The sequence below is a fragment of the Strix aluco genome, chromosome 18, assembly GCF_031877795.1.
Source record: "Strix aluco isolate bStrAlu1 chromosome 18, bStrAlu1.hap1, whole genome shotgun sequence".
Taxonomy (NCBI): Eukaryota; Metazoa; Chordata; class Aves; order Strigiformes; family Strigidae; genus Strix; species Strix aluco.
Window position 1 is genome coordinate 7,235,702 of NC_133948.1, and position 16,668 is coordinate 7,252,369.

The 16,668-nt window shown below is 47.1% G+C and overlaps 1 protein-coding gene across 7 annotated transcripts in view; it reads left to right on the forward strand.

Moving 5' to 3' along the window:
• ULK1 (unc-51 like autophagy activating kinase 1) overlaps positions 1-16,668 on the forward strand; it is an 84,563-nt gene that overhangs the window by 63,748 nt on the left and 4,147 nt on the right. For 4 of the 7 annotated variants that reach the window (XM_074844505.1, XM_074844509.1, XM_074844512.1 and 1 more), the window contains 11 exons: positions 2,285-2,436; positions 3,243-3,326; positions 3,916-4,178; positions 5,184-5,368; positions 6,201-6,316; positions 6,905-7,048; positions 9,621-9,808; positions 12,542-12,720; positions 12,861-12,979; positions 15,189-15,346; positions 15,551-15,686. In XM_074844505.1, coding sequence (XP_074700606.1) covers positions 2,285-2,436; positions 3,243-3,326; positions 3,916-4,178; positions 5,184-5,368; positions 6,201-6,316; positions 6,905-7,048; positions 9,621-9,808; positions 12,542-12,720; positions 12,861-12,979; positions 15,189-15,346; positions 15,551-15,686 — 1,724 coding nt within the window. The remainder of the gene's footprint in view (positions 1-2,284; positions 2,437-3,242; positions 3,327-3,915; positions 4,179-5,183; positions 5,369-6,200; positions 6,317-6,904; positions 7,049-9,620; positions 9,809-12,541; positions 12,721-12,860; positions 12,980-15,188; positions 15,347-15,550; positions 15,687-16,668) is intronic. The other 3 variants (XM_074844506.1, XM_074844507.1, XM_074844508.1) reach the window with 3 other exon arrangements.

The window sequence follows — 16,668 nt, forward strand, 5'->3', positions numbered from 1 at the left end:
TGTGTAATGATGAGATTAGCATTGTCCCTGCAGAGTAACTTGAGGAATGGACACAATCAGGATGATTCACACTCTGCTTTTAGCTTCTCAAAATCTCTGATGTCATGGCTTTTTTTCTGCCCCAGGAAGCCATATTTCTTTCTCACCATCACTTCCTTTAATCAGCAAATTCAGTAGACACCCTATAGGAATGGAAGGAGAAATCTTCATCAGTCATTCGCTATGTGCTTCCACTTTTCCATCAGGTGTATCAGATAGACCATTACAGCCAAATGCTTCATCATATTTGCCAAGTCATTTGACTACAAGCCTTGACGTACACTCTTGTTTCTGAAAAATCGCCCACTGTCATCTGACTGGCTGGTGTGTGCCTGTGTGATGCAGCTTGTTTGTGGGTAGATATGTTGCTTGTTGAGGTGGTAATTATGTGTGCATACTTTTGGCCACATCACCTGTCCTGCTCGTCTGCTTGCTTGCTTATCCCATGTCTCGTAGGGTGGCATTTGACATTCCACATCTTTCAGCAACAGTCAGCTGGTGTTTTTTTCTGAAAGTTCCTGATAGATTATATTCAGCCTTCTGGATGGCTCATGTTCTGGAGAGTTAAAAACATGGGGGAGCAATACTTTCTGCCACTGAATGCCTAGGTATCTTTTCACCTTGCCAGGTGTCCATTTCCTTGTTGTGTATTCATTTTGCTTCAGGGCCAGACACTCGATGAGCATTAGGCCTCTGAATCTGAAACAACCTGAAGAGAAGTGATTTTTAGGTTAAAATTTTAAAGGATTTCCTTTTTTCCAAGCATGTGAATATAGCATAGATTCATTTGGCTGAGAAATGTAGTAACATATTGAAAAGAGGGGTGGGGAAATGGCAGATTAAATTCTTATATCTCAAGTACTGAAATATATGATATTGTTGTTGTTATTATTATTTATTTATTTTCTGAAACACAGCATAAAGTAAAACATACACCTAGTAGTGTTGAGTAGATGTACTGACACTTCATCAGGATGACTTTGCCATTCCTGGGTAACGTATCTAGCCCTGCTGAAGCCCTTATCCCTTTGTTCCTCCTGTTCAGATACACATGGACAGCTTAATGCAGTGGTGCTGGGAGAGGAGGCAGGATACCTTGGTGATAGCATCTTTCAGTGGCTTGAGCACAGAGGGGTTTTTTCAGCATACTGATTCCTGTCCAGAAAACCACCTAGTGGCTGAGACTAATGTTCTTTTAAGGAGGGAAAAAATGTTTCCAAATTGAAAGTAGAATGAAGGATTTGATGAAAAGACTGTTTTCTCATGTGGAGGAGTGTAATGGGAATCTTGGTGAAGGAGTCTGCAGAGGCAGAATGGCATTTCAGTAAATAGAGTTTAGGTTGTGTGTTCTTAACAAGTGGTGAAAACATACTGGGGAAAAAATATTGAGAAATAATTAATGTACAATAATCCCATCTCTGTCCAGAGTGATGGTGTGGCTGTGCTCACTTTCCTGCTAGTCTAGTTTCCTCTTTTGTTTCATTTTAGCAGCTGTGTAATACTTGAGGTTCCTGCATGTGTGGGCTGTACAAATTAATTTTAACTCCCTAAGGTCAGCCTTCACAAGGAGGTAAAGGACTTCAGAGCCCAGGCAATTCTGACAATCCAGCCCAAAGAGGAATTCCTCTGGGTAGTGCTGAACTGTTTGAGATCTGACAGCCACACATTGCTCTGTTTTGCGCTGTAGCTTTTGATTTGAGTCAAAGCTCTGTTGCAGAGCAGTGCCTTTGGCACAGCTTACCTCTGCATCGTACGACCTGCGCTCACGGAGCTTTCCACCTGAACGGCCGCTCTGGCAAAAGAGCGAGTGGCTCCGCACAGGAGGGACACTTGAATAAAGCCCTCTCAGGGCATTCTAAAGACACTGCTTAAGATAAACACCTTGGATGTGGCAAGATAGGAAATTCTGTCTTGTTCACGATTGATTTAGGTACCTGAAAGCATCTAAAAGTGACTTCAGAAAAATGACAGGCTTTCCTGCGTACAGCTGAACCAACCTCGTTCGTTCTTTTCATTTGTTTTGCAAAATTTTGTTTGGATTAAAACTCTTGAGAACAAGGATTATCATCTTAATCTGTATTGGTGTAGTCTTAGAACAGTGGGATTTTGATCCAGAATAAACAGCCGTGAAGCTCTGCTGCTGGGGAAGTAGCTGGGTGTGTGTGAGTGTCTGGTGATACTGTTCTCCTTGCTCTTCTTTACCGGCACCTGGAGTAACGTGTGTGCTGCTGTTGTTTCCTATAAGGTCTGGTACGGTCCGGAGGTCTAGCAGTACAAGTCCTCTTGGTTTTCCTAAAACTGGTGCTTCCCCTCCTTATCCTGGAGAGCATGGATCTGTGCCCAGCTCTAGAAAGCTCTCCTTTGGCGGTGCCAAGCCGTATATGCCATCACCGCAAGGTAAGATGTCGGCTGGCACGTTGCTGCCCTAATAAAATCACGTGCCTCTTTACAGGAAAGAGGGAGGTTATGACTAGCGGTAGCTGCCAGGTAATAGGGAATTCGGATTGTTGTGTTCTCCCATGGCTCTTCTCAGTAGGTTATTTGGCAAGTGTTTTGGCCTCAGTAAAATGGAGAGGAAAATACCTATTAGCCCCAGGAGAGGCAAGCTTTGTTTTGGTGTCTGCATCAAACATTTTGCTGACCTCTGAAGAGGGCTTCTGTAAGTGCAAAGTATCTTTTTACTGGCTCAGGCTGGAGTGAGAAAAAACATAAGCCAGTTGTTGTCAGAACAAAATTCTGACCAGCTTTGGAAGTGCTTGAACTTCACTATTCAAATTGAAAAGTAACTATCTGAATATCTGGTAGTCTGATCCAGATGCTGACAAGCAATTCAAGTGGAAACAGATAAGAAAAACCCCAGTGTGCAATTGATGTAATTTGCTGTTTTCTATAAAGAAACAGACTCTGATGTAACTAGTGTCTCCATCCTTTATTAGTCTCTGCTGGTGGGGAAATGCAGCATACTCATATTAATTCAGAGAAACAGAATATCACTGCAAAGTCAGACTAAAACTTGCTAAAATAATACCAGACAGAGTTTTTTTCCTCCTTTACAGGAGTTGTTGATCTTCTCAGCCCTAGCCATGTAGTGAAAAGATGGAAGAGACAACTAGCATCTTCTTATAAAACAGGTGGTGCATAGTGTTGTTACTGCCTATGAAAACTTGAATACTGAATAAACTTTTTTTTATGTTCCCTTAAAGTTGGAACAATCCCAGAGCAGCCCAGCCAGACTGTTATCCCATCTTCTCTTGGAGCAGAAGTGAGAAGCCGGGTTCCTGTTGCTGGTGCGTTGGTTCTTACCTTCCTTCATTATTGCTACAGATAAGACCAGAACCGTAGTTTGAGGGCTTTCAAAATTGGGTATGTTCCTTCGGCAGCTTCTCTTGATGCTTGGCCAGCCAGGATTTCTGTGTGCTGGGAGGAGTTGGGGTTGATCCATTCGCATCCTGTCAGCCAGTGTCTTCCAGTGCTGACAGATCCTGTGTCACAAAAACTCGAATTTGGGACTTTGAGATCAATGGATTGAATGAAGGAAAAGCATCTCAAACCCCCTAACACCGCCTCTGCCAAGTGGCCTGCTTGATATGTAATTTCCTTGCTGCTGAGCTCTGACAGTTAGGGTCCCTTTCTCTGTAAGGGCTGGAGTGAAGGAAAGAAGCTACACTTTTATTTCCCTGTTGTTCAAATCTCTTCTTCCTGTAGAGTCAAAACCCAATCAGGCCTAGCAGTTTTGTGGCGCTGATCAGAGTGCCATCCTTAGCCATCCACTGAAGGTTTTGATCTGTAGATGTTTGAGCAGTGGATCCTGGGATCAGGCTGACTTTCTGTATTAGAACCAGAAGATGATGTGGCTTGTCACTCTGGGCCCTCCAGGTTCCTCAGCGCCTGAACAGTCTCCTCGAGGAATGGGCTCCCGGCTCCACAGTGCTCCCAACCTGTCAGATTTGCATTCCTGCAGGCAGAAGATAACCAAGCAGCACTCTGATCCTCTTGTTGCTCACTTCGGTCATACCCCGGTCAGCCAGCCTCTGCAGATTCATGGCTTGCAACACTGCCGGCAGCTCAGATCCTCACCGAAGCTGTCTGAGTTCATGCAGAGAAGCCCTTTGCCAACTATAATGGGCTCCCCTACAAAGGTATGTCAAGGAGTCTTGCTTTGGGTTTCTCACGGCTCAATCTTTTGGATTATTAGGGGGTGAACCACTGGGTGATCAGGTAACTCTGACCTGGATTTATCACTGCTTCTTTGCTTTTCTTTATGGGCTGTTTAGTGATCTGTGTGAAATAGGGTAGCGTCCTCGTTCTTAGTGGACAGATCTTACTTGGCAGCAGTGTTCACCATCTGAGCAGAGTCCAGGGTTTTAAACAGGCAATGCAAAGGAGCTGCTCAGATCAGACAGAAGCGCGTTAGTGAGCTGCAGTGCCTGGGCCGGTTTGCGCACAGCAGCTCGGCTTGTGACACAAGTGTGTGTCCGGTAGGAATCCCCAGCAGAGGCAGCAGACGGTTAAGCAGGTGACAGCACTGGTGTCTCATGCGAAGCTGGCACTGTGACAGCATTTTCTCTGCTTACGTTAGGCTGCTACAATTTTTCAGCAGAGTTGTCCTTTCAATTTAGTCTTTCTGTGACTGGGGACAAGTAACTGTATGGGGTGAGATTTCTACCTCTCTATTTCAGGCAGGTTGTTAAGCATACAATTTAATTTTGATAAAGAAATGGGGGGGGCAAGGGGAACCTTCTTCTAGTCTGGAGAAGAGGAGGCTGAGGGGAGACCTCATCGCCCCCTACAAACTACCTGAAAGGAGGTTGCAGAGAGCTGGGGATGAGTCTCTTCCACCAAGTAATAAGCGATAGGACAAGAGGGAATGGCCTCAAGTTGCACCAGGGAAGGTTTAGACTGGATATTAGGAAGCATTTCTTTACAGAACGGGTTGTTGGGCGTTGGAATGGGCTGCCCAGGCAGTGGTGGAGTCCCCATCCCTGGAGGTGTTTAAGAGCAGGGTCGACATAGCGCTGAGGGATCTGGTGGAGTTGGAAACTGTTAATGTTGGGTTGATGGTTGGACTGGATGACCATCAAGGTCTTTTCCAACCTAGATGATTCTGTGATTCTGTGACAGATCTCTGTTTTTTCTGTTCTTAGGCTGTGTCCCCATTTGAGTTTCCCAAAACCCCAAGCTCCCAGAATCTCCTCACCCTCTTGGCCCATCAGGGGGTCATGATGACTCCAACACGGAACAAGACGTTGCCAGATCTGAAGGAGATGGGTCATTTCCACTGCCAGCAAACTGGCTTGGGATTGAGGCCTGTGGAAGAGATCAAGGGCAGGTGAGCTATGGTCTGCTTTATACAGTGGTGCTTCCCTCCCTAATACAGGACAGATGGGGCAAATTTCAAACTCCAGCTAACACTGAAGTTGTAATGTAACATCTGTAAACATTCAGTAGTTATCTGCCAGCACCCTTGGTCTGCAAACAGATGTGATACAGATTTTTAAAGTCTTCCTCTACAGGCACAGGCCATGGCCTAGATTTTATAAAATGAAAGACTGTCTGCAGCTTCACACTGTGTTTAGTGTCCAGGGTTTCATCAAGTGGGGATGCAGGATTTTGTTATTAGACCAGACTCCCTGCAGTTATGCAGATGCATACCTTGCTCTTTGTGGAGCTTGTGCCTGTCGTGGATGAGAGGGTGTTAGGGGTGTTCCTCATCCACTGAACTGTGGGCACAGGTCTTCAGACCAGAGATCTGTTTGAAAGCCGTGTGCTGACTGTTATGAGAATTGCAGAATACAAAGTCACTCAGGCGTTAAGTGTTTTTTTCTTATATGCCTCTCTGCAGACTTCAGCTTCCTCCAGTGATCCGGAAGAGTCCTCTGATACTAATTTCTGTATCTTCCATCAAAGAAAAATTGTGTTGTAATAATGCTGGAGTCAGTACTTGCATTACTGTAGTTAGTCACAGTAGTTGTATGCTTTTTACAAGTAGCAGGAGGTGCTTCAGATGCTCTATTGAAGGAGGAAGAGTGGTTATCTCAGCTCCAGACTGCCGTGTGGTGTTAAGTGGTTGTGGACCAGGAATGGCACAAACTGGAGTTGCAGTTAGCTGGAAAATTGCACCTGTTGACTTTCTTGCTTCATGTTGTATGTCCTCTTTTTAGATCTCTGAGCACAGGCAGGCTCACTGACCTGCTTCTGAAGGCAGCCTTTGGGGCACAGATCTCAGAAGCTGGCAGCAATGACAGCCTGAACAATGAGAAGCCAATGGAAATCGCAGGTAGGTGGGGAGGCCAGGCAGATCTGGCAGGATGTCCTGGGTTGGAGTGAACAGTTTCCTACATGCCTCCTACAAATGGGAGGCTGCTTTTCTGTCGGCTTTTGGCAAAGGAAGTGACTGCCGTGTGTGAGGAGTGTAACAGTGTTTGCTTTCTCTTGTGGAACGCTCGAAGGTCTGTGGGCTGTGCGTGCTGTGTAATTGCTGGCTAGTGGTGTGATTTTTGTAGGCAGGGCTTCCTCTTTTGGCCCCTTCTGAATGTGATAATGTGGAAGTGGGGACTTTGTGCCAGGCAGCGGGAATATGAATGGCTCTGCAAGGGTGGGTCTTCCTGGGCTTGCAGGCTGGGAAGTGAGGAGGGGAGAACAGCTGCAGCAACGCGTAACGTCGCCCAGGCTCGTGTCCTGTAGTCCGTGCCAGCCTGGCCCGGTCGTGTTCTCGGGGGATGCCTCCAAAGGGAGCGCTGGCCTGTGCTGGTAACCACTGTCTCCCAAGAGAGTCTGCAGGAACATAAAACTGCTGGGTGAGGCACACCATGCTCTGAGTAACTTTCCTGTAATGCCAGTCTGCACCTTTCAACTGTCTCCCCAGCTCCCTCAGGTGCTTACGGAGGGACCCTGCACTCTGGTGCCCGGGCTGGGGGCTCTGTCAGCCCATCCCCAGTGATTTTTACTGTTGGATCCCCTCCCAGTGGAACAACCCCCCCACAGACCACGAGGACCAGGATGTTTTCAGGTAAAGGGCTGATACCTACCTGCCTGTTCCAGTGGGAATGCCTGGGGGCAGAGCAATGTGTTGAATTCCTTGCTGCTGAACACTGGTGGTGGCAGAGGGCTGCTCAGAGCACAGTCCATAGAGCTCAGCTGGTCTAAATGCCTTTGAGGTTCTCGTGCTGGCTCCTGCCAACCCCAGTTATTGCTGATAACTGTTTGCACTGGCACAAGGACTAATGCCAGAGAGTGGTCTTCCAGTACTGGAAGAGACAGGCAAAATCTTCTTTTACTTAATTGCTCTCTGCTTCAGGACTAATGCTGCAGCTGTTCATAGACCTGCTGTTGCTGATAGGTCAACAAATGTAAAGATTGTGTTGTGTTCTGATTGTTTTCTTATGGGTTCTAGATGAGTTATAAAAGACGAACGTGACCATCCATGCCCAGCAGTTTCAGTGCACAAGTACCGTTAGGAAAGGGCCAGGATGGCTCCGTATGCAAAATTATTGGTGGTGTTACTTATGCTCTGAGCTGCTTAAGTAGGAAATGAGGAAATACACTCCTGCTTAACAGATACTTCTAAGACGCCAGTGCTCTGGCCTCATCAGCCAGCAGCCGAGGCTGTGGTAATAGGCCCTTTTGGGATAGTGTGTCTGGGAGCTGGAGTCTATGTTCAGTTTAAGAAAATATTTGGACACTTTTATTTGCATTTTTGGCTTGTTTGAGTTCTTGTCTTGGCTGTTCCTCAACTGAATGTAGTTGACTCTGTTGTTCTTAATTACTGCAGGGAAGGTTTGGATGTAACCATGAATAAGCTGCTTGACTGGCATGGGGGGACACATGGGCTCAGTTCCTGGGTATAGGTTGCATTTCCATCATAACTAAAACCACTCACATCCTTGATTGTCTGGAAAGTTGGGACTGTAATCCTTTCTTTGTCAGTCTATTTAGAGGGTAGGCTCTGTAGGGCAGAGACTTGTACAAAGTGTCTGATGGGCCTGTAGCACAATGGGGTTACTGTCCTGGCTACAGCCTCTAGCTACTACTGAAATGTCATGAATAGAGAATTCAGACTTCCTGTATTGCTTTTGCGGGGATAATAGTAATTTGGAAGCAGATTCAAGCACCAGTTTTTAGTGGCTTGATATTTGGATGCTAAGGGTCTACCAAACAGTCAATAACTCAGATGGATGCCTGAAGGAGAAGGCTGTTGAATATGAACCTACAACACAATACATAGCATTAGGTCAAGGTGGTCAAAGCAACGCTGCTTGACGAGCTTTGTTTATTAGGTCTGTGCAGTAACTCCTTATGTTATAGGTAGTGCACAAAGTTAATGGTGAAAAGGGGAGCTTTGCAAGCTGAAACTGCACCCCAGGTGCTTGGACAAGCCATGAGTAAGATCACTTGAGAGATATAAAGGCAGAGTCTTTTCATGAGTCATCATTACAATTTCTGCAAACAGCCTCTTGGAATTACAGGGTATCCAGAATGTGATATTGTTGTTCCTTTCCTCTCTCTGAAAGATCTGGAAGTACTCTGTCAGTCTTTGATGATGCACTTAGCTTTGAAGCATAGCTGCCAACAGGGAGAGAGCTTTGGGAGGAGAGGAGACTGCCTCTCTGCAGATCAGTTGTGCATTGTTATATTGCTGAACCTTTTGAAGACAGGGTAGGGCAGCAAATTAAAATCATGGGTAGAAGAGAAACATTTCCCTCCAAAGGATCAGTGACAGTGAAGAATATCGGCTTGGTAGAATTAGCAGAGTATTGTAGCTGGTGTTGGCATGTGCCCATCAGACAGCCCTCTGTGCAGTGTGTCAGGGGATATGAAGCCCTCTGGAAGTGGTGAATCTATTAAGAATACCCTGAGACAGAAACTCTTTTTAAGTGTCCATTTTTTATACGCAACGTGCTCTTAGAGTGGATTCAATGGTCAAGAAGGGGAAAAAGATGATGGTGAGGGAATTGTCTGACAAACATCGTACTTACAGGGTCTCCTGAATCCTGAGGTTAGGGTCTTGACTCATCTGAAGTCACTTACTCTGCCCAGCCTCCTGTTGGTAAAGAGGGGGAAGCAGAAGTGCAGGGCATGTAATGGAAAACTCTCCTGGTTTGCATGTAAGTGGTTGATGTTTTAAAACCATGATAAAAACCTCACTTATCAGAGGTGCTCATTAAGTGGTAGTGTAAAACCTGGGGAACCAGGGTTCAAACCATGCTGATCCATGATGGGGAATTTGGCTGTGGGTGGTGTACGATAAAAATCAGCCCAAAATATTGTGGCAGGATTCAGAAAGGGTTTAGACAAGAAAGAAAAAAAAGTACTTCTGAATTGTCATCATAAAGGACAGACATTCTGGAAAGTGCATTAAATCTGCGTGAGCTTGTAGGCCGGTCTACCTGAGTCGCTAAGGAGCTTATGTTGGGGAGTGGTTATTCTGCATCAAGAGTCCTCACATCTTCCTCCGAAGTACCTGTTGCTGGCTCCTATCAGATCCAGGATCCTGGATCCTACAGGATTGTCCCCTCTGGGCGAGGAGTACTTGGCCTTCTATTAATATCTTCGGTAATTCCTTTGCCTATTTTTCTTCTCAGTAGGGTCTTCCAGCTCTCTCAGTTCTGGAGGCTCATTCACCGGCAGGCACTTGGCACTGGGAGCTGGTGGGGATGCTGTGGAAGGCCCCTCAAGTCTCCGATATGCTTTTGCTGATCCGATCACCGCCAACCTGGAAGGTGCTGTTACGTTTGAGGCACCAGAGCTGCCCGAAGAGACGCTTATGGAGGTGGGTATATACACGGATTTGTTAGAGTCAAAGGACGGGGGAATAAAAGTAAAGCAAATCCAGAGGTCAGATGACTCCATGTTTACAGCCAAGGGGTTGCTTCCAAAGATGGAGCAAACTGGTTTCAAGAGAGCGAGACCACTGCAGTGCTCAAAGCCCAGGGCGTGTTTAGCACGGTGACTTTTGAGCCTGCTACCAAGCTGTTTCATCCATGAGAGAGCCTATGACCAGGGTTAAAATTCACCACTTCCAAAGCTGAAATTGCAGCTTGGAAACATCCGTTACCTGGTGCATTCTATATTAACGGTTTCTGAAGAAGACCTGGGTACTGAGGGCCTTTTCCCTTTTAAAATGCTCAACTTGAGGAATAGCTGACTTCAGAGCGTGAGTAGCTTAGTGTGTCAAATGACTGCCTGCTGCATGCACTTGGGGAGTCAGGCAGTGATACAGCCTCTGCTGAAAGGATCTGAAAAAAACGTAAACCTGATGCTTGTGCTACTGATGGGGGTGGGGGGACACCATGTTCTGCACCAGAACAGCTGAACCAGATTGGCGAGCTGAAAGGCTGCCAGGCTCCCCTTCTCTGCAGGCTGAAGCAGAGCAAATGCTTTTGTAGCTGAGATATATTTGAAATGTAGGTCAGGCTGCCCATTTGCAGTAGAGGTGGGAGGCAGGTTCAGTCACAGTTTCAGCTCTGTTTGTGATGCCTCCTTGGGCAGTCTGGGACTGAGGAAAGCTCTTTGTATCTGAATTTTGCTGGTGTTGCTAAAAATGCTAGATACCAGCAGAGATATACATACATTATTTTGAGGATGTGGGTTTGCTCTTCAACTTCAGGTGTTACTTAGCTCAATTTCTTTTGTCAATTATGCATTGAATTGCATTCGTTTGCTTAATTACCTGCAGAGCCACAGGGCCAGGACTTGCAGCATTGATGTGATCACAATAGTAGTGAGTTGTAACTGAGCATCCTACCTGTGTTAGGTCCCAGAAGTGTGGGACCTTGCCAGCTGCCAGGACTTTGGACACTGGTCTGAAGAGAAGTGTCCTAAGGAAGTATCAGCTTAATCTTGTTAATGGCACTGAGCTCAGCTTCTACATCTGTAATAAGTCATTTAGGTTCTGTCATCAATTCTGCTGAGCACAGTAACCCATTTGCACATCACAATACCTTTACAGCATGTTTCAAGATCCCTTTGTGCTCTGTGGAGTTGGCCAGAACACAAACCTGGCAGGCTTTCTGATTTCTGCCAGTACTTTCAGGGCGCTGAAATCTTGCTGTTTAAGCACCCTTGTTTATCTTGAGCAAAGCTGTTGCATTCAGATAGATGGTTCTTCCATCTTGTGTAAAAGTTTCTTTAGGTGCAGACAAGGCAAATTGAAGGCTAGGTTTTAGTTTCTTTTGCAGTGCTTGAAAAACACAATACAGAGATGGCTGCAGAAGGAAAGACTCTTGTGATGCCAAATGAGGCCAGGAATGCCAGGGTAATTAATAGAAGCTGACTGTATAAGCAGAGAGGAAAGACTGCATTGCTTAGAGACACCAGGCTGAGACCTACAAGATCTGAGCAGTCTCCTGCTCTGCCACAAACTTCTTATATGACTTGGCAATTACTTAATCTCCAAGTTCCTCCTCTGCTTTTAAAGTAGAGGAAGGTGGAGATAACACTTCCTTACCTTACTGGACTGTCCAGGTAGCAAGACAGTGGGAGGAGAGATTCACATTTCAGATAGTCAAAGCTGCCTTAGCAGCCAAGTGCCTGAGCCAGTGAATGAAAAACAAAAGCTTGTGGAACTTGAGCATTTTTTTTTGATAAATTAATGTAGGAAACATCCTTACCAGCCCCCTTTGAGAACTAAACCACTGAATATTTGAAGATCAAGCAGGTTAACCACTTCTCTACAGAGGGAGTACGAACAACGGAGTTGCATCTGATCCAGGCAGCAATTCATTTTCTAGGACCCACAAGCGTTCCGTTTTTCCACAAATACTAACTTCCCAAAGATGTTTTCAGTGAGTTAAGCAATGAGCTTCCCAGAAATGAGATAATCCCCTTTGATCCGTAATAGTGGAGGAAAAACTGCTTTGAAATGAACATAGCACTTAGTGTGTATGCCACTCACTAAGTAGCAAGGAGTTGCAGAGAAAAGGTTGTCCTTGCTGTCCCTCCAGAGGACCTCACCCAGGGCTCACTGCACTGAACTGGGAGGATATAAAGACCAAGGACTAAGTGAGGGCTGGGCTGTAGAGTGGAATACACTGTGTTTGCAGTTTTCTGTGCCTTAGGAGGTTGTCACTCTCATAAAATCCACACCCGCTTTCAGTTTCGCACCAGCATTGCTGTGGTGGGACCAGAGCTAGGCCCATGGTGCAGATGGTTTCTCTCCCTTCCTGGCTGACTTCTGAAAGAGTCCCACAGAGCTGGGATCCTCCTTGGGAAGGGGGCATGTAATTTTGGAGCGAATCTCACCAGCTTTTCCAGGGAGCTGCCTGGAAATTTCTGGCCTGGGACTGTCACTTGCTGCTGTTACTGTGGAGTAGGAACTGGTGTGGTGTGCAGGCTCAGGGCTGAGTTTGGCTGTCCCCGCCCAAAGCAGAGGTGTAGGGGGGTTTGGGGCCCTGATGTGATTTGTGTAAGCTGGGATGAGTCGCTGGCACAGCTCTAGGTGAGCAGCCCTCCCTGGCATGCCAGCTTTCCCTCTGTAACCCCCACCTTGGCATCCCTTCAACAGCAAGAGCACACTGACATCCTGCGCAGCCTCCGCTTCACGCTGGCCTTTGTCCACTACGTGATGGAAATTGCTGCCCTTAAAGGCAACTCCAGCGAGATGAGCAGTTCGGTGACATCTGAGTACCAGCTCCAGGAGAGCGTGGTGGCCGACCAGATCAGCCTCCTCAGCCGGGAGTGGAGGTAAGGACTGAGGAGAGAGCTGCCCAGCTCCCAAGGCTTCTGTCACTCCCTCCCACCCTGCACAGAGGTACCAGAAGTCCTTCGGGACACGCCCCACTGTGCCATCAACCTCTCTGCATTGCAATGTGCTTTCTTTGCAGCTATGCAGAGCAGCTCGTGCTGTACTTGAAAGTAGCGGAGCTTCTGTCCTCGGGGCTGCAGATGGCCATAGAGCAGATCAAAGCTGGCAAGCTGTGCCTCTCCTCCACCGTCAAGCAAGGTAAGGGGCTGCTGGGCACACGGCGCAAAGGACTCTCCTGGAATGGAGGTGTTAAGAGGGTATGAGTGAGTGTCAACCCCCACCGGTATGCCAAGGGGCTTATTTCTTACTGTCCCCTTGCACAGACAGGTTTTTTTTTGTTCACACTGAGGAGAATGTTCCTGTCTTCACACTGACCCTATGTCTCAAAGCTCTTGCTCATGCCCCTGTGAGAATCTTCTGATTAGTGAGAGGGGAATGTATCTTATCTGATTCCTTGTACATCTCTATCTCAGGTGCTTATTTGTACTTGATGTAAGCCCAACTTAATTACACAGTGCATGTCCTAGGAAGTGCTTACTTGGCAAATGGACACCTGTCTTGGCAGTGATGATTCTTCAAGTGAAACAGAAACACAGGAAGTAAAATACTGGTAGTGCCAGAGTCACTTCTTTGCTAGTGTTACAGCCTTACATTCACATCTGACTGGCTGGTTTGTGACGTGAGCTGGCTGTGATTCAGTGATTAGAAAAAATAATTTTAAAACTACCATTGTAATATTACCGAGGGAGCTTTTTGAAGTACTTGACCCACCAGCCACCCTCCTCAAGAGTTTAGTCTTTGAAATTATTCATGCTGCCTTGGGATGGGTGTAAAAAACCTAGAATTTAAATACAATGAACACACGTAAGTTGTAGCAGGCAGTATGGAGCAAGATACACAGGTTTAGCTACACATCTTCCACGAGTTCAGGCTAACAGGAAAGTTGTCATAACCCAAATAAATTACTCCTTTTCAGGGCAGATTGCAACTTCTAGATTCATAGTGTAATTTGTCCTTCAGTGTGTGGGAATTGGGCAAGGCTGTCTTTTCTTGTCTCTCTCCCCACAAAATACTGCTCCCTTGAGGTTTTTCAGGGCACAGTGAGGATAAGAGGGTTTTCAAGGTACTTGTGTCCCATGTATGTGGAAAAAGCAGGGAAACACGACAGGACACTGTCCTGGGGTGTCCTTGGGCAGTGTGTGCCAGGCAGGGTCCCTACCCACCAACACCTTTTTCCTGATAATTTCGGCACAGCTCAGAACTCTGATTGAATTCCACGGAGGAGGATGTTGCAGTACTTGTGTGTTGGTTTTTAAATAGTGTCCCTTGACTCTTTTCTCATGGAGTTTTTAATTTTACCCTCCTCATGTGACCCACGATCTTTGGGGTTCTCACTCCCTCTCAGATTCCTTCTGAGCAAGGGTGATCTGACAGTCTGACCCTGACAGGGTTATGTTTTTGTGCCTCTGTCCTTTTCTCAGCTGAAGAGTTCACAGCAGCCTTTCTTCCTGGAGGTAGTCTCTTCTCTGGCTCTCCACTCTCTTATCTCTGCCTGGGAAGACTAGATTTAGTCACAAGGCCTGGCTGTCATGTAAGGTTGCCCCTCTGCATTGTAGCTGAGAGAGGCTGGTTCATGGTATGGGTTAATTTGCCTCCCCCAGGAGCAAATCATGCAGTGTGGGGATTTTCAAATGTCCACACTGCAGTTAATACTTATCAGATGTTGGTGGAAGTTCTTATTCAGTACTTTGTGTAGATCATGCCGTGCAGCTAGGGAGACTCGTGCCTGTGGCATCGCTTGCTGCATTGGATTGTTATTTAGTCCCTCAGAATCATATTTGATTCCTGATTCTCTGTTCCATAACCTTCCTCTATGAGCTACCATGGTAAAGGAAAGGAGGTGGCCTTCCACAAGCATCAGTGTCTTTTCTTTCTGGGACAGCAGAGTCCCAAGACAGATTCCTGTGCTTAGTCAGTGCTGCTCATCCACACTCAGCTCCAGCAGCTACCACATGCAAGTCACGTACTTCTCCGTGGCACGTCGTCACCCATCAAGTAGCAGAAGCTCTGTATCTGACATGTCTGTTGCTTCTGTGGTGCGTGAGACATCTTGCATGGTGCAAGCTGCTCTCTGCCTTGTGGCAGCTGAAGGAAGCAAAAATAGACCTGGCCTCAGGTGAACTAGGCATATGTGTAGGTGTTGCCACGCGCAGGCTTATAACTGGTGAAGGTGACAGAGGAAAGGAAAAAGCCCCTGTGGGTGCAGCAAGTACTTTCCAGCCAGTCTTTTGGCTTTAATATAACCCTGTTGTCTTGAAGTTACTCACGTGGGGTCCTGTGCGTGGAGATTGGGAGGCACAGGGAGAACTGGAAGTAGCACCTAAAGCATTTCTTTCCTTTACTCTAGTTGTGAAGAAGCTGAATGAGCTTTATAAATCCAGTGTATCATCCTGCCACTGCCTCAACATGAGACTCCAGAGGTTCTTCCTGGATAAACAGAAACTCATGGATCGGATCAACAGCATCACCGCAGAGAAGCTCATCTTTAGCTATGCTGTGCAAATGGTAATAACCATACCGTGCCTGGGAAGGGGGTTGGCACAGAGCGAGTGTCGGGCATTAATGGTTCCTGCTGGTGGCTTTACTCACGATGCTGTGTGCAGCCTCTGGATGTTGAGCGAGGGAGGTGTTCACGCAGCTGAGGGGCCATGCTGGGAAAGCTGGGTCTGGTCTGGGAGTAACCTCTTGGCACGGGGTTGTTGCCTGCAGGTACAGTCTGCAGCCCTGGATGAGATGTTCCACCACAGAGAGGACTGTGCACAGAGGTACCACAAGGCTCTGCTGCTGATGGAGGGGCTCCTGAACATCATCACTGAACAGGGGGACATAGAAAACATCAATAAATGTGAGTGTTCAGTGCCTTTTTTTTTTTTTCCTTTCTCCCACTAGAACATGTGTTTTTCTAGCTTCATGGATCAGAAATTTCAGTACCCAGCATCCTTCTTTCCTTTGGCTACATCTTGGTGGACATAGCAGAGATCTCTTGGCTTGTTATAGCAGGCTGGCCTCCTGCTTTCCCAGTGGGAAAACTGTTAGAAATGCAGGTCCCTGTTCTGAGCCGTATTTTGAGAGCTTCCCATGCAGAGCGATTGCCAGGGCTTTGTTGGAGCTTTTGATGTGTGAAAGAACTTGCTGAAGGAAGTGGTTTGGCAACAGCAGGGGCCTGGGTTTGGTTTACAGCCGGAACCATCCCTCTGACTGCAGAGCACTTGGGAATGCGGAACGGCAGCGGCTGTTGGGCAGAGATGGCTGATCAGCACAGCGAGGGCTCCTTCCAACACGTCTTCTGAAACAGGACTGCTCGTCTGTCTGGTTCCCCAGCCCCAGGCCTGGCTGAGAAGGCAGCAGACCAATATTTTTCTCATCAGCAAACGCTTGCTGTAGCAGTGAAAGCTGAACTCTTACCTACTTGCTATCGTTTGGCTTCCTCTCCCAGGGACAGATGGACCCCTCTGCTGCTCCGAGCTGTCACCTCTCGTGCTCTCCCTTTGTTGGGAGGGGTGTTACTCTCTGCTGCTGCAGCCTCCACAGCTAACATGTGAACTGAGGAGGACTGACCTCACTTGCTCTGAGTGGACTTTCCCTGCCCTTATGGCTGGGGTTTAATTGCCTCTGTCATCTCTCTCTACGGGAGGCAGGCAGAGGGGATGGGGAATAGCCATCATCTGTTAGAGCAGCTTGGCTTGGCCTCGGAGCTAAACCAGCCCGTCCGCAGCGGTCCCTGACGGCGTCAGTACGGCTGAAGGGAAAGGCCGCAGCTGGCAAACCGTGTCTCTCCCCTCCACTGGCTACCGAATGCCTGTCTTGGGCCAGCATCCAGAGTGCTG